Source organism: Pholis gunnellus, assembly GCF_910591455.1.
Source record: "Pholis gunnellus genome assembly, chromosome: 16".
Taxonomy (NCBI): Eukaryota; Metazoa; Chordata; class Actinopteri; order Perciformes; family Pholidae; genus Pholis; species Pholis gunnellus.
Window position 1 is genome coordinate 2514235 of NC_136543.1, and position 18297 is coordinate 2532531.

The 18297-nt window shown below is 45.0% G+C and overlaps 1 protein-coding gene across 1 annotated transcript in view; it reads left to right on the forward strand.

Annotated features, from left to right (window-relative positions):
* Positions 1–370: 370 nt before the first annotated feature.
* Positions 371–18297, forward strand: part of col11a2 (collagen, type XI, alpha 2) — a gene marked incomplete at its 5' end in the record, with an annotated part of 53166 nt that continues 35239 nt past the window's right edge. Inside the window, 5 exons of the mRNA XM_079176191.1 lie at positions 371–488; positions 13524–13685; positions 14965–15175; positions 15377–15539; positions 16374–16496. Of these exons, the coding sequence (XP_079032317.1) occupies positions 371–488; positions 13524–13685; positions 14965–15175; positions 15377–15539; positions 16374–16496 (777 nt within the window). The remainder of the gene's footprint in view (positions 489–13523; positions 13686–14964; positions 15176–15376; positions 15540–16373; positions 16497–18297) is intronic.

Here is an 18297-nt window from a genome sequence, read left to right on the forward strand (position 1 = left end):
GGAGAGAGAGAGAGCGTGATTCCAGGTCTCTCTCTGCTGCTCTCTCCACTTTGGGTACTCGTACCCGGTCTGAGTCAATGGGGCTTTAGCACTAAGGGGTTAAACGTTAAAATCAAATATATGTATTCACCCTGAAACCCCCTTTAGTGTTTAGGTTCCATGCATTAAGACAGACAGACATAGGTAACCCATCAAGGAAAGTCTCCGGGAGAGAGGTAGAGACGTCTCCAGAGGCGTGCCTTATTTTGTGTCTGTTGCCTCGCAGAAGCTTCAGTCGGGTCCCTGTCGTCGGCTGGCTTTCTGCGAGAGGATAACTTCCACCATATCCTGCATTTACAGCTCAACCAGGCCGGCGAACTACTGCAACACTATGGATACTGGAGACTGTCCCTTCCGCAAGAAACGGAGACCATGGCGCATGGACTTCTCATCCTTCGCCTTGGTAACCGTGGCGCTCATCGCGTGCCAAGCGACCGTGGTTCGGGCAGGTAAGACGGTCTCTTTTATTTCCAGTTGGGATGTTTATTGTGCGTTTGACCACCTTTGGGTCTTTTTTCTCAGTTTGAAACGTCTTCATCTTTCGCTGTCTGCCTGGATTTACCGTGCGTAAAAGCTCATCCATTATCGGACACTTACGCACCTGACATGCTGCTTTTCATTTTCCCAGAGAAATGTGGCCAATCATTGCCCCACAATATTCAAATATGTAAATCTTTTGTGTTTTTCTGCGTTGATACTTGTATATTTAGAAGTGTATATGTTTAATTTCAGTCAAATTCCAAAAGCATCCCAGGGCGACTTGTGTTTCCTAAAGGCCTTATGTGCCCATGGACCCGACATATGGACATTGAAATCTAAGTATCCGAAATGAGCCTATAATCCTTTCAGCGCTGCGTCTCTTAAGGTCCATCCCATTCAAACAAACGAAGAAAAGAATGATACCAACATCCGTTTGTCAGATTATTTGTGTATATATTGATAAAGTTATTTTTCTTATCTGGAATCTGGCCAGCCTTCACACACCCTGTCCGATGATGGATGTCACAACCAATGGCAACAGAGTAAATACGTTATGAAGTCATATTATTATGTATTGTTGCTGCAGAGAAACATATTACATATAAAGTGGTATTATGTTTTGAATAAAAGTTTGTTGTCGCATTTTTGGTGTTCGTTCCCTCAGCTGTGCCTGTCTGTGCGCGCGCGCAGCCTGCTGACAGGCAGGCACGTGTTTGTTTTTTGTCAATCTGAACAATTTGTCCGATGTTGACTTTTCCAGTTTATCTTTTTATTAATTGAATTTCACTTCCAAGAATCCTGCTGATGGTGCGCACTTCTGTGGCCCCCTCCCACCCGCAGGGGGCCGTGGGTAGGACGGTGCAAACAGCTGCTTCAGTCGCTTTTAATCGACTAAACATCCCGTTTGTGAAACGTGAACTAGTATTTGTTTTGTTCTGTGTTGCAACTGAACGTCGTCCTGTGGGTAAACTGGGCTGCCGGCAGGGACCGTGCAGGTTGGCGGGGTGTTTACCAGTTCAGCCTGTGCACCAGTCCATCCATCACTGCCTCTGCTCGTCCACGGGGGACAGAGATCTCTGAGTTTGAAGAATGTGACAATAAGCCCAACGAAAGTTGATTTTGCGTTTTTTCACCTTTTAGAATAACACTCTGTTTGTATTCTCTTTAATAGTGATAGCAAAGATTAGTACATTGATATTGAGAAGAATGGTTTGTTTGCGAACAGTCGGAAGAGATTACTTCTCTCCTCTCACCATCCACAGGTGGAGAGTAGTCCGCCTAAAAGGAATGATCTGTGTGCGCTGCAGTTCCCTGGCGCACCGCTAGTAGTCTCGACTTATTTTGAACACAGAGGATCCATTGATTCACCTGAACAGCTCAGATCTGATCTGCGTAATGCGCCATGGAAATAAATCCATAAATCCTTAAAGGTGTTTTAATTAACCTTTTTAAATGATGAATTTAGGATTTGTGTTCGACTACAGTGGATCTGAAGCTGGTTGGAAAATGTTTTTTTCTAACTATGGTTTTATGATAATGTGATCATGTACAAAACTAAGACAGATTTAGTTTACACACAGGAATAAAGTAGCTTTAGAAGCTTCAGTGGACTCTTTACTCCTCGTCTGGAGAGCTAGTGGCGGGGACAGCTTACGGACCAAGGGGGCTTTTGTGGCATCAATTGCCCTCCTCCAGTGTATTCTTTGGCACCGTTTCCAATTTCAGATTGCGAGAGGCAATTGCACCTTCCCGTCGTCTCCCGTGTGTATTTTGGAGGCGGAAGACTGAGACATTTTTTGCCCTCTATGAATAGGTTATTATGCGGCGCAGCACCTCGGTCTCAGCGGCGCGGGAGTGAAAGCGTCCAGTGTCTCCGTGTCTATGTGCGCTTTGTACAGTTCTGTTTGTGCATATGCGTCTGTAAGCTATGGATGTCTCCCCCCCCCCCCCCCCCCCCCCCCCAGTTCAGGGTGTGGAAATGTATGCCACATGTATGTGAATGTGCCTCTGTGTGCAACACCTCGTGCAGGTTGTATTTCTCATCTTAAAGGATACATTGGAGGCGATGTGCGCGGGGAGGTGTTTATTCGTATATGATCAAAACAAAAAAAGCTGTGATAATATAAAGTGACGCTAATAAAAATACAAATTTTACCTGCTTGTTTTTCTTTTTTATAATTGCGTAAATAGCGTCCCTGCGCGCACAATGGATCATATAGGGTACGCACGCGCTGGCGGACCATTGCGTGCGCCATGCGTGCGCGCATGCATTCTGTATGCGCGTTCCTGTGCGGGCAGCGTGGTGCAGCCGCGCAGATGTTAGTGTAGACTATAACAGCGCCCCACCCAAGCAGTGAAAGACCGATTTAGAGAAGAGAGTGGTCAGAATCTTTCATGTTTATTCTCTCTTCCCTGGGAGAATGAAGACTGGGAGAGGAGGAGGAGGAGGAGGAGGAGGAGGAGGCACCCAGAGAGCAGGAGGCCTGCAGAAAGGCATGAAAGCTGAGTGTTGTTCAAAGGAGGAAGAAAATCAGAGGGCAATATTTTCTTGACATGGATGTTCCTTAACTTCATTTCAAAGCTGAGCGCTCCTCAAAGGACAGTCTGTCTGGGCTTGGCTAAACACAATTTAACCCTGCTCTCTCTCTCCCTCTCTCTCCCTCTCTCCCTCTCTCTCTCTCTCCCTCTCTCTCCCTCTCTCCCTCTCTCTCTCTCTCTCCCTCTCCCTCTCTCTCTCTCTCCCTCTCTCTCCCTCTCTCTCCCTCTCTCCCTCTCTCTCTCTCTCCCTCTCTCTCCCTCTCTCCCTCTCTCTCTCTCTCTCCCTCTCTCTCTCTCTCTCTGTCTCTCTCTCTCTCTCTCTCTCTCTGTCTCCTGCTGAATAGAGCTACTATATTTGGTGGAGCAGCAGGCTTTTGACAGCTCATTGCTGTGGCTGTGTGGTGTTTTCAGTCTGTTGGTCACATGTGACCCAGTCTGGCAGCTTTAACCTTGTCCGTTTGATTTCTCTCCTCTGCCGCCTTGTCATCATTTTCCCATGGGCCCCTGTGATCCACAGGCAGTGGCGTGAGGTAGTTACATCAGGCCCCGGTGCATGCTCTTATGACAGGCCCGCACAGTGCACACATACACAAACCACACAGGCTGCACTCATACAGCGTTCATACCTACGGAAATGAATATGCTGTAATTTAAAGATATCCCACGAAATCATTTATTTGTAATGCACGTAATAAAGAACGCATAAACCCAGACGGGCTGGGAGTGAGGGGACGTGGGTCGGTCAAACTAAATCCGTTCTTTCACCCAGAGGACAGCCGTTTGTTCCCCGTGTGAAACCAGAAGTCAACGGTGATTTATTTCTCACGTAACGGCCGTACTTCAGTAACGCCATTTCCGTATTTATTTGAACCCAAACCACATTCTTTTCCTAAACATAACTAAGTTGTTTCCTGTGAAGACAGAAATGTGTTTTGAAAAGACTGTATGTATGTAACGATGGTAGGGTTTTACAATGGAATGAGTTGCTCAGGCTGTGGTGCTGGGAACAGATCTCTCTCTGTGCACATATTTCTCAGCAGCCATCGTTGGATCAGTTCAGAGTCAACTTCATCGCTCAGAGTACTGAGACAATGTCATGCAGGACACTTAACACTAAGATGCAGAGCTACGAGCCGTCACAAACAGTCCACTTGCAGCATGTAGTCATCATATCATTTGGTGGGTTAGATGTGTCTGCCTTTCGTCTGCAGGATTAGATTTCCTTGCTGCAGGAAGACCTCATATCAAAACTTTCCCTCCACTCAAAATGGCCTGTTTTTGTCTTAGGTTAGCATCTATTCATTTCCACCAGTTTACAGCCGAGTATGTGAAGACTGTGACAGCTTTAGGCTCAGTTTACTGATGAGTATTAAGTATCAGTTTGAGATGTGGGATTTCCTATTCATATCCATCACTTCCCTGTGTAATCAGGAGTGTTGAAAGGCTCAGGTCTGGTTCATGCCGGACTCCCTCAGACTGAGAGATGTACATTAACATTACAGTCTCTCAGCAGCATCAAACACAGATAGATGGCATGAGACCCAGACTGTGGTTGTGAAATCAAAACGAACAGAAGTCAAAGCCGAGATGCACAAAGACACTCGTGAGGCCTCGGTTCTGAACCGCGACGTCCCCTCAGACTGGAGGAAAAACCCCTTACTGCAGACCTAAGGGAGCACAGCGAGTAGCAGATAGGTCGTCCCTGGTTTCAACGGTGATGATTTAGTGGTGCGTGTGTGTGTGTGTGTGTGTGGGTGTGGTTAGGCGTCGTTCCTCCAAGGCAATCTGTTTTAGCAGAAGATGTACAAGGACTGCAGGAGAGTGCCAACTGTATAATGACAGGCTGCCTGTGGGAGTCTATTCCTAGTCACTGGTATTCTGTTGCGTAGGAGGATGCAGAGACCAGCTGTGTGCTCCTGCATGTAATGTTAATGTACATCTCTTTTCCAGACATCGATACCGTCGGCGTCGGCCCATTTGAAAATAGTTCGAGATGGTTGTCTGACCGGGACCAGCGGAAAAGTGTGGCTCTTCAGTCATATTAGGAGACGGAGTAGGGTTTCAAATTTAGAAGACATCACGGGACAGTACCGACCTGTCTGTGCAGTTTCATAACTTATCTGGGAATATTGGAAGAGGCCTAATGCAGTGATCCCCAATGATCTATAATATCAGTAGCATGCACTGTTCCGTTCCTCTTTCTCAGACCTGCTCTCGTCTGATTTGGCCCACAGGAGTTGCTTGTGTAAGTCTGAGGTCAAATATAAGTGTTCAGATACTGTTCACTCTTATTAAAGAGGTTTTATTAAATATGTTATACATTTGCTTGACGTAAAGACTTTCTCACTCTTCCTCAAATGACCAAAGTGTTGGTTTTTTTTGCACGTTTTAGTTTATTATCGATAAATAATGTGTAAAATGTGTGCATCAGCAGTGACCAGTTTTCAGAAGATTATAATATTTATTTTTTTCAATGGTCCAGTTAGTAGAATCTCAATACTAGTCAGTAGTCAAATGTAATATCACTGGAACCTAAATACAGTTTGAGTCGCTCTGTGTATTAGTTTAGTGTAAAGCGCTTTAGTGCTTTATCTAGTGTGGTATGGAGACTGTCTTTGTGAGGAAGTGCAGTCAGTGCTGAGCAGGAAGTCTGACCGATCAGCTCAGACACATCAATGGGTCGACGGCGGCCTTCTAATTTGTGAGAGTCGGTCACAGGGAAGCGCTGCCTGTCTGCTGGTGCTGGTACAGTAGGTCTTGCGGTGTCAGGATCCACCCTCGGGTCCAAACTAAGACTGTGGCCTCCAGCCCTGAAACCACACGAGACTCCAGCACGACACACGTTGGCAGCGTCAGACCGGCACAGACCGGCACAGACCGGCACAGACCACATAATGGCACACGGGGGACAGCAGAGGACTTTTTTGGCCATGTGCTGGCAGCAGCTCCCCCAATGGAGGGAATGAAGAAACCACATAAGGCTGCAGCACAGTAATTGTAGTAGCGGACTAACCACACGGACTGTGGGATTCATTATAGTGCTGGTGGAAGCAGGTGTGAAAATAAAAAGCACAGGATCTGGTGATCATATTCGCAGAGAAATGAAATATGTCACAGAGGCGTTCTCTGATACGTGATAAAGGTTTGGGCCTGGAATGCAGATTGATTCTAGTTATCTGTTAACATGTAAAATACTTTGGTGTTTGTATAGAAGATGCATTAGTTTCACTGTGAGATGGATAATGTTCCACTGTCCCTCTAGTTCTGTGTCCTCTCCAAAAGACCAGTACAAACACGTCATAGACATCCAGCTAACCTTTAGTCATCTGCATCCTGCGTTCCAGATTGCTGCCTGCTGTGGGGACTGTTGAGAGATGTTATTCAACAGTTTGGACATTGAAATGGACTTGCCAGTATTTCTGAATTGTTTTCCCCTCCGTGCATAAGCACGTTACAAGCAAAGGCCCAAAACAGCGCTGATACAGTGATCAGTAACATCAGCCTGCATGGCATGCTTCACTTTGTCTCTTTTACTGGGTCTGTAAGACTTTGTGGCAGGGCAGACATTAGAGCGCTGCAGGGATGATGTATCTCTGCAGACCAACCAGGAAGTTAGCCTCACACCGGCTCTCTCGGCAAGGAGCCAATGGGATTCTTCACTGGATGTTTGATTGCTGCAGAAAATAAGCTCTGAGGCAAACAAGGGTGATGATACGTTTTGTTCAGCGAGATAATCTTTTATGACTTTTGAAACGCGAATGCAATCTATGAACTACACCACAGTCACATGACTTCATGTCACCGCTAAGACAAAGGAGGACTAGTGTTCCAGTGATGACGTCTTGTTAACCGCCTGCATTGAGACACGTAAAAGCTTCTAAAGTCACCAGAGGGGTGTTCACTGACCTGTTTTATGTTGTTAAAATCTCTTAAGCTTGTGTTAACAACAGACCTTATTTTAGGCATCTAACCAAAAACCCATTCAATAAACACATTGATTTCTAAAGGAGGGAAACGGAAAGGCAGACCCGGGTTTGTAGGACTCATTCCTGCAGAGGTAGTAGACGCACAGTTTGTGTTTGAATTGCGTGATTGAATTATACGACTGACCTCAACTTTCAGATTCATTTTTGATCTTCTGATCTCTTGTTCTTTAACTCTGAACTCCTCAAGGTTGAGTCCTCTGGTGTTATTGGGGGACTTGATTGAGACGTCTGTGATGCAGGATCACCTCACCGTCAGTAATACGCTCCCACTCCCCTTTATATAACACACCTGAGAGTTCAGTGCTGCTCGTTCCCCTCTCAGAGCAGCTAGCCACACACTGGCCCATGGCGTGCCTTCTACATGATGATTAACACCACACGGACAAACCAACCTCTCATTTTATACCATATAAATAATGCAAAGTCTAATCACCCCCTTTTTACAGCATGGGTACTCATAATGGATTTTCTGTCTGTGTACAGAAGGCTTTATAAATAAATGGTAACTACAGAGCACCATGTTGAAAATTACTACCTGCAGCAGCTTGTGCGCTGAGCCGCCTTGGTCAGCTGGGTGGATGACTGGAGTTTACTTTACGCCTTCTTTTGGTTTTATATTTAACTTGTTGTAATGGATGATGCTTCCTGGATATCTTATGTTCATTTTCTTCTCATCTCAGGCCTCTGAAAAACCTGCCATCTCAGTTTATTATGAGCGGAGACGCAAATATTAAGACTGAAATAAATTAGCAGAAATCCTTCCATAGTCTTTTGTTTAATATTTATATCTGCAGTATACCTTTTAACCACACGAGGGAGCCTGAATGTTCATATTGTTCTGATAATTACTTATAACATTGAATCTAATATGAAAGGCTGGCGTACATTGTGTTAGTTTAACTGAACAGAGGACATGAAAATAGCCTGTTAGCATTTATAAATATTAACGTGTATATATGTTTTCAATAACACATGCATAAAACAAAGTTGGGATTCATCAAACGTGTATCTCTTCAAAATGTCTGGTTCACCTTTTTAGGGTGACACAGAAATGACAGTAAAAATGGTCAATTCACACACAAATTCTCTCTACTCGTGATTCACAGATGGTTTGTCTTTCGTTTTTTTTAAAGTGACTCGCAGGAGAAAAAGGTTTGTGAAACCCTGTTAACCTGAGGTCAATATTGCACGTCCCTCTTGCTCTGCGTGTCTAACAATGTGGCCGTTGTGCAAAGGGGAGAGGTGAGGGGTCAGCGTGTCAGCTGGAGTGTGTGTCTGGTATTTGGCACACCTGTACCAAAAGAGGAAAAAAGCACAAACATGCACATACACACACACAAACAGAAATCATTACATAGAGCATCTAAGGCAGAAAGCCCAGGAGAGGAAATAAAGGACCAGGACTCATGCAACCTAGAACATTAAATCACTGTGTTAAAGGACCGTCTTTGTATTCATGATTTTGAGCTTGAGTTGTCCACGCTGTCCACTAAATAGTGTTTGTTCCTAATATTTAATAACCCAAGATTCTCTCTCTGATGTGTCGTGTGCATGCAGAGTCTAATCTGTGTGTCCAGACAGAAGAGGTGTGTGTGTGTGTGTGTGTGTGTGTGTGTGTGTGTGTGTGTGTGTGTGTGTGTGTGTGTGTTTCTGTTAGTCAAGTCGTTCACCCTGTTAGCTGACAGAGTGTACAGACTGTCTTCAGTAGTTCAGTAAGCATTTGCATTGTTTATCTGTCACTCCTGTGAGTGTGTGTGTTTGCATAGTGTGTGTACACATAAACACCTACATGTGTGTGTGCGTGTGTGTGTGTGTGTGTGTGTGTGTGTGTGTGTGTGTGTGTGTTTGTGTGCGTGTGTGTGTGTAACGTCACGTGGTTCCTTCCAGCCCTCAACAGACTGTATGCTCTCTGTTTGAATTCAATCTGTTCAGCTCCATCTAGTGGCGGCTGAGGAGAACTACAGTAATTCAAACTGCCACAAACCTGCTGTTCCATCTGCACGCCTCGTCTTACAGAGCGACTGCCATCCTGGGCATCACATGTGTTTTCCATCAGGTTGTAATAAGCTGATGGTCTGCGTGTTTGGTCAGTTGTGGATCTGTAGAACGGAGTGGGTAACAGTGATAGCTTTGTTTCAGCCCGAGGCACCTGTATTCACCTATTACAGGGCTCCATTCTACACCAAACTTCAGGGGATTTAGAGATTTACATATGACCTCAATGAAAGGATTAAACGCTTGAATTTGAATCCGATTTCCCAACAAGTCATGTGGGTTTTAGTAAAGCCAATCCTGTGTTTCTAAATGTCTGATATGTTGGTATTTTGGAGATATGAGGCACATGCCTGCACTTCTTCTAAAAGCTTTAGTTGAGTTGAGCCGTTAAAATAAACAAAAGAAATTAGAAGAAGTTTCAGAAAGGAAACAAGGGATTGTGCAAGATTGTCCCCAATATCAGAACCTTTTCAGATTCCATTAAGACTCAATGTTAGTCGTTAAAGGCACTGTTTTAATGTTCTGAGATCAGTCTCATGTGTTCTGAAAGTGGCCTTTTTCACTGCAGCCAGCTGTCAGTAGGGGGAACTGTACAGGCGACTGTAATCTTTACCTACAGCGCCGGTTGTAACGAGGGAGCCCTGTTTCCTTTCTTAGTGACAGCGGTGTGATTGGCCCGCCTTTACATCAAAAGGCTGCAGCCATCTGCGAGCGCTTATGGTAAGAAAGAGCGACGGAGTGGGAAGAGGGGGGGACGAAAGAAAGCAAAGAGAGAGAGTTTGTTCCTCCTGGCTTTCTGCTTTTCTACCTTGTCTAGGTTCATATTTGCCACCCTTCATGAGCTGTGTTGGTGCGTTTCCTTCTTTCTGCCCGGGCTGTGTGTGAGTGTGTACCTCTGCGGCCCCCGCGTGTTATTTCTGTGGGTGTGTTTTTGTGGTGATTGTGGTCCTCCAGGCAGGAAGGGCCCGGCTGCAGATGTGAGCTGGGCAGGCAGCGGGGGGAACAGAGCGGCACATTGTGCCGGGCGCACTGGGGGAGCTCGGGCTGCAATCTGATCCAGTATCCTGCCATCACAGAACCACACTGTCTACTGTCACTGCCTGACCCCCAACACACACACACACACACACACACACTCCACCTCTGCCTGAACCTCTCTCTCCCTCCTTTCCTCCCTCGACCTCTTTCTCATTCCCAGCATTCCTTTGAGGACCTGCAAAAGTCTCGAAACGTCTGTAAAAAACATGAAACCATGTCCATTTATGAATCTTCCTGTTCACTTTGAATATTGTGACTTACTAATGCAAATCTTAAAGTCCAGTCAAAATGCAAAGTGCTGCAGGGATGATGGATGTTATCATCACACTGGTTCCCTCGACAAAAGGCCAGAGGGAGTTTGGCTTTGGATTTTGGATTATTGCAGAAAACGATGTGCAATAATCTATTTAATGATGTCATTTCTATAGTAGGACAAAGTGTTAAAATCTCTTTAGTTTGTGTTAACTACAGACCTTATTTCAGGCATCTAATTAATAACCCAATTAAAAAAGCATTGACTTCATTGACTCTATTGGCGTCTGGAAATAAGGAACTATAAGGAACTATGCTGTATATATAAATATTTTGTGTCTACTTGTCTCAATGTTCATTGGTCTCTCTCTGTTTTTGTCCTCCTCTCCGTGTCTTCATTTCTGTGTTGACCTGTCTCACGTTTCCACTTTCACTCACTAATCTCTGTTCCTTTTTGACTTCCAGCAGCTGTTTTGAGTGTTTTCAGTTTGGGTTATGGTGGTTAACGTAGCATCACAATACCTCTCAATCTACCGCTCACCTATTGCTGATACGTCCTTCCCTTCCTCACCCCAAGTCTTCCTCTTACTCCCCCCTCCACTTCCTCTCTCTCTCTCTCTCTGTCTCTGGTGTAGAGTGACGGTAATGGGCTGTGGTCTAGACACCCTGAGGCAAAATGAACGCACCATTTGCTCTGTCTGAATAAATATTACCAGCTGTGGGCCCGTTTGACGAACTGTTAAACTAGAGACGCTGGGTGTCACCTAAACACAAGAGCCACGGACGGGATCGCTGTGGCTTTTAGGACAAACACGAGGAAACTTCACATTAGAAGCATCACAAGTGGCTGCAAGGCTTTACATTTCAGCGTTACATTATAAAGTATTATGAGTCTTTGACTGCGGCTCCATGTGTGACGTTAATGTGCAAGCAGGTCCTTTAGGTTCTGATGGACAGCTGTGCCTCCTGGTGTATTGCTGACACACTGGTGTTGAATAAGAGTAACGCATGAGCTGCATCCGTCGCTGGCTTTGCCCTTTACAGCTCCTTACTGTACCAGTACGTGATATATTCAATAAAAGTGGCCCAAGTCATCATTTCTGCATAAATGTGATGCTTTTTTTTGAAGATCCTGGAAATGAGAGTTTATTAATGGGGCTGTTGAATGAAAACAGAAGTTTCTGCAGGCTGCATGGCGGGAGGGCTTGGTTGTTATCGTTCCATCAAAGCTGTAGTTTTTACACCAGCAATGCATCACTGCCACCATCAGTTTATTGTGAGACGGGCCATAGCAGGGCTGGCTGTAAATGAACGTCACTGTGAATGGCTGAGTGTTGCTCTCTGCTGCAGCACAGACACAGAGGGGCTGGCCAAGTGTGAAGGAGGATAACTCAGCTCAGGAAACACTGTTCAACTTTATAGCTGCCTCACTTCAAAACCATAGGGACCCATGAAGATGTTGTGTCTAAGGTAGACTTTATAGTAACATTTGATTTGGTGCGGTCTGTACGACACAAAGCACATTAATAGAGCAGAGTGGAGGGATGTCAACCTGAACAGAGAATGAAGTCACTCTCCCTCTGGTGTTTCCGAGCTTCTCTGTGCTTTGGTAACACAGCCGGGGCGCAAAAACTAACCAAATTATGTTTAATATTGTCAGTTCATTCAGGACGTTTCCAAAACTGTAAGTCTTTAGAGGACAGAGAGAAAACACTGAGCGCTGAGCTTTAAGTGACTGAGCTTTTCCTTCTCCCTCTGTAGTATTGCTACCTTTTTATGAAGGCAAATGAATTATGACATAAGTGGTTGCTTTTATCCAACTTGTCTTACACTGCAGCATTTATTGTATTTATTGTCAGTGGTCATATAGGGAATCGAACCCTGAGCTCCTGAGCTTTTCAAGGTGAAACACGCCGACTGACGCAGTGCCTTTGAGCAATGTGAGGAAGCCGACGAGGTAAACCCCCGTTCAGACTGGTTGACCTCAGCGTGTGAAAGTGGAGACAGGATGTGAGCCTGCTGGTACAGTCAATGCGTGCGTGTTTATGTGTGATGTTAGGATGTATACTGAATACCTGGTGTGTGTGTGTGTGTGTGTGTCTGTGTGTGTGTGTGTGTGTGTGTGTGTGTGTCTGTCATGTGAAGCTGTGAAATGCTTGTCTATCCTCAAACATTCATTTGACTCAGCACTATCACATCAACGGCCACTTGTTTCCTGATAAATGTGAGCAGAATAGAGGGAACTGTCTCTGCTCCATTTAAACTGAGCTCTACTGTACCTGCCCTGCAGTGGTTCACATATGTGGCCTGGACTCTGGCCCGTTTGCTCCTGCACAGTGCTTCCTTTCTCACATTATGCCTGAATGTACAGTGGGAGCCATTGTGGACATGGCCTGTACCTGCTCCTGTGAGGCATTTAGTAGAAGAACATCTAAGTTCACTTTTTTTGATCCTCTGGGCAAAGTTGGGTCAGCTAAGAATGGCTGCAGTGAAAGATAAACCTGTCCTCAGTTTTGATTCAGCAACATTGTCGAGGAGTTCACTTTATAGCAAAAAGAAATCTTGAACTTTACAATGATTTCTATACAGCCTGGAGGATGCTGGGCCTTCTGAAACTCTTTTTGAGAAAATGCCTGGATATATTTAATATATGCTAATATTCATGTTCATACTTGTATTGTTTGGTTTCTACTGGAACATGTTGACATGCGTCAATGTTCAAATAAAACATTGTTTTTCTCACACTGTCGGTCTAAAAATACCTGTATTCACCCTCGGACTGAAGCGCTCCGTTTTAGCGCCTGTCTCTTTAAAACACCCTCCCGACAAAACCCAGTCCGCTGATTGGCTTGTGAGAAAAATCTGTCTCACCTTTGCAAATGTAGTTCTCAAGCCGTGGCCGGTGTATTCTAATGATCTTGCATGTGACGTGGGGAAGGGGAGCCACCTCTGAACGGCTTGTTAAACCACATGTCGATACCCAAATGTCTGTGCATAAGTATTTCATGATACATCCCCTTTAAGCCCTCTGTAGTGTAATTGATCATTTGTCTTTTTAATCTGTTTTAGGGTTCATGTAAAACTACACTGGTCGTATCTGTTTAACTCATAAAGTAGAGCTGATTTACATCAATGTAGAACAGATACATACCTCTAAATCCAAAAATGTAATGACGATTTTCTTCTCTTCCTCAGACCCAGTGGACGTGTTGCGGGCTCTGCAGGTCCCCTCTCTCCCCGAGGGCGTGAAGAAAGTCCCCGGCTTCTGCGCATCCCGTCGCTCCGGCAGCCCCGACCACGCCTACCGCATCACCAAGAAGGCCCAGATCTCTGCCCCCACCAAGCAGCTCTTCTCAGGTAGGCATCGACCGGACGGGGCGGAGGCCGTTTGGCTGTTTGGAGACACTGCCACTCGATCACTGTACAAATACATCACAACCTTGGTTTCTTAAAGGCGTCTATCCATTTGTGATTGCATGTTCATCATGTTTGAGGACTTTAAGAAGCTCCAAGCAGAACCACAGAGGACATTATACACTACAATCCTTTTCATGTTAAATCTAACCACTGTAATATAATAATATATAATATATTTGGTTTACAGAATCATTTTACAGTAAAGCAACTGATTCACTGGATGGATATGTTGATGCTTCCATGACAGTGTCAGTTTTTCCCGAGTAAATATAGACGCTGTTTTATTTTGTTCAATAACCTGATTCGTTCAACAAAAGTTACTTAATATAAATAAGAACATTTGTTGGGCATGTATGTATCTCCAGACTTATTAATGTCCCTGCGTCGTACGTTACACCAGTACCACAGCACGCTGTAGGATGGGCTTAATATCTAACATGTTTACGGTGAATTCCAGAGTGAAGAAAGCTACATTTATAATGACAGGTTGCTCTTTATGTTTGGATGTAGTTTAAACGGAGCTCTCTGGAGTTCAGTGAGGCTGCGGTGCCCCGTGCTAGATTGCTCATGGATATAAAATATAATTATGTGTTGCAGTGGAACTGTGTGGGAGAGCCATAACAAATTAACGTAAGAATACTGTCTGACACCCTGGAGTAAGGAGCGAAAAAGAGAAAGTGCCACTTATGTGGTTGAGAAGAAATCCTGAAAAGTCAAAGCTGATTTTCACCTCATTCTCTGAGGTTTAGCTGCCTTCCTTCTCCTGCTGCCCACCTGTTATTACGTGTCCTCTTCCTCTCTGCCAGCTCCACACGGGACTAACTCTGATACTCTGGAATCAGTTGATCCTGCGTCAGAGCCTCTTGCTTTAATCACGTTGAGTTTGTTTTTTCTTTCTTACCCATCCTCATCCTACTTCTCTATTCTTGTCTTTCTTCCTTAGCCACAACATGTTCTGTCCCGCTTGAAACACATTTTGTTTGCCTTCTCTTTCGCCCCTTTTCACCTCCCTCTCCTGCTTCCCTTCTTTATCCTCAGTCAACTTACAGTCCAGCTGTTCTTTGGCTCTTTTGTCAGTTACTGCCTCCTTCTCCTCATTCTTGTTTCTTGTCCTAAAATACCCAAAGGCCAGTCTTGTAATGACCCTTGTTTGTGATCTAACCCTTTGCTTCTTTCATTGTCTCTCTCTCCTCCCATCCCTCCCGTCCCTCATCAATAGGTCGATTCCCGGAGAACTTCTCCATCATGGCTCTGGTTAAGGCCCAAGCTGGTCTCCAGGCCTTCCTCCTCTCCATCTACAGCGAGCAGGGCATCCAGCAGCTGGGCATTGAAATGGGACGCTCCCCTGTTTTCCTGTATGAGGACCAGAACGGCAAGCCGGCCCCTGAGGACTACCCACTGTTCAAAGGCGTCAACCTGGCTGATGGCAAGTCAGTAACCAGCAACAACCAGTTTGTGACTGGTTGAGACGACACGTTTGGGGTCATGTGGGTGTGAGTGGTTGGGAGTAGTATGCGTGAGTGTCGGTGGGAACGCGTGTGTGATTGGAGGGTTGGTTTGATGCCCTGTAAATCAGGCCTGTCGTCACAGTACACATTTATTCGCCTTCGGTTCCTCCTCCCTGTCTCTAGGTGGCATCGCATCGCTATCTCTGTTTCAAAGAAAAATGTGACTCTGCTGCTGGACTGCAAGAAGAAGATGACCCGCGCCCTGCCCCGCGGCAACAACGCAGAGGTCGACACCAATGGCATCACGGTGTTTGGAGCCCGTCTGCTTGATGAGGAGGTTTTCCAGGTGAGGACCTGTTTAATAAGCATAATGTGTGAGGGATGTGTGGTTGTTGGTTGGGTGGCTGATCTCTGGTGAAGTGACTGTGAGTACACCGTAGCAAGTTCTAGTCGTTAAGGTAAGCATTAAGCATTAATTAAGGCTAAAAACACATTCATGATTAAAGTTACTGTGAGGGACTGGTTATGACCAGTCTATATGACCTTCATATGACCTTCATAAGTAAACAAGAAAATCAGCGAGAAGATGCTCTATTTCTATATAGCTATTCTTAACGCCTGTCATCGTGCCACCGGGTCAGATTCAGACAAAATCAGATGGAATCATGCAGGTTCAGCAGAAACTCCTTTAGCTCAGACTCGAGCGGGGCCTCCGGCAGAGACCGGTCCACCGTGGACTGACCCAGATCCAGCTCCGCTGCCGCCTTCGACCGGCAGTCAGAGCTCCGGCGTAAGGTGGAGAGGAGAGCGCCTCAGAAGTTAAAGCATCTTTAGCGTCTGTACTCTGACGTATTCCCCAGTGAAAAGATTGCAGATTGTGCAGATTGTGCAGATTGATTTCATGGTGTCATGAAATTAGTCGTTGAAATGAGTTGGTACTAGCTCACGTAAGCACCCGTCATATTTAGTTTTACAGGAATAAGACATGAGTGAGTTTTGATATAAGTTTTGTAAAATTGTAGCATATGCTGTTCAATAAGACCGGGACCGTGATCTAAAAGGGTTAAAAAGGTATTTTTCATTTCATCTGGACTTTAACACGTTTCCACTGAGTCCAGTAACAGGTGTATAGCTGTACAGTACAGGTTTTTGTTCATCTGTCTTGTTTTTTTTTCCATAGGGAGACATCCAGCAACTGCTGATCGCCTCCAACTCCCAGGCTGCCTACGACTTCTGTGAACACTACAGCCCTGACTGTGACTCCCCACTGCCCAAGACCCAGGCTCAGGACCCCAACACATACGTGAGTAACCCCACCACAACAAGTTCACCCACAGACATAGAAGTCAACATGTTGGTCCTCCACCACACACAAACCATTAACCTTTTAGTGAAAAAATGATCTTGACAACCTCCCGACAGGGTGCAGTAACTAGCCTTTACATTTCACTCTCACACGTTTAAGGTTACTGCGTCATGAGTTCACACAAATCCCATAACTCTCAGACTACGACGCTCAGCACTACGCTAACACAGCTCAATCATAAAATTGCAGGCTCATCTGTAGCTCCGATAAAGCAGGCCCAAACAGAATCGGTGGACTTTGTTTTCCTTTTTCTAAATGATGGTCGTGTGTATCCTGCAGTCAACGGGTTTAGAAATGGACTGAAGCACCTTTTACATGGATAGAATTGAGAGAGTTCATCCAGCTTTTATCATGACTGTCACTTCATAGATACTTCTGGGGCAGTTCATTCAGTTAGGAACCTAAATGAAGAATACTCTCTCCTCCTGTGAACTGGCCCTGTGGTTAGCACCGTCACTGTGTAGGAAAAAGGGACCTGTAAATTCCTGCTGCCCAGAGTTTTCGTGTTCTTTCCATATTTGCTTTAAGTTCCTCCCGATGTACCCGGTTTCCTCTCATAAGGGAGTTATGAAATCAACTCATTTAATCACTGATGCATCAGCATCCATCCCTCAGGATAAAAACAGTTTTATCTAATCTTTCCAAGTACAAAAAAAGAAAATCAGTTCACTGTGAAAGTATGATTTGTTTTAGGAAAACTTCACCCCATGAAAATGTGGTCTTACAGTTAAAAAAACAAAGGCCACACTATACGCACCGGTCCTCCTGAAAAAGAAAGAGAAGTCCTCCGGTTCAGTTTGGGTCATCCTATAACGTCATCAAAGTGCTGCTCGCCCTTTCTGTCTTCCTCACGCATCCCCGTCACCAGCAACAGTTTGTATCCATCCACTTTCCTCCTCACCTCCTCGGCCTGTGTGTCCCAGAGGTCACCAAAGGGAAAGCACAGACATTGTTCTGTCATACCTTTCCACCACTACACCTCCAAAAGTGGGCACACTTCCGTCATTTCACACACTGCATTGAAAGCTTGAACTGTTTCAGCAGTATTTAGTCGTCCCTTTGTTTCCTGCTCTTCTGCAGTGGAACACAGAACGGAAGGGGAAAGAGGATGATACAAGCCAACCTGTCTTTCCCCGTTTTTTATCCCCCATGGATTGAAAGAAAGAGAACTTGTTCAGTACATGAAACATGGAAATGAAGCTAAATTCTGATTGGTTTTCTGGTTAAATTGAGACATGCAAGCATTTGTCATGAAGATGGCTTAAGGTGGAGCCTCTTTGCTTACTGAGACTGGTCGTGCACATTACATACATTATAAGCTCTGCCTCCCTTCTCCTCTCAAATACATACTGATATCTGGGAGCTGACAGTTCTGACACCAGCCATTTCCATCCAAAGTACACGATCTTTGATTCACAAGCCTGCATGCCGGATCAGTCAATACAGTAATTGTATCCGTCGCTGCACAGAGCTCCAACACCTTGGGTCCCAAACCCTGTCATGTGATGCTGTTGAAATGACTGCTTTCTGAATGAATATAAATCATTGTGGTTTTATTCATTGGCTTCATCCATTGCTCTGTTTTTTATTTTTGCTGTTTTTTTTCATTCATCAAGGTCGTCTGTGTGTTTGTAATATCAACATCTTTCAACCAGCAGCACAGACTCCTTCTGATGAATGGAAAGCAAAGCATTTCATTATTATCTCCTTTCATTATGTCTCTCGCTGTCTGTCACTG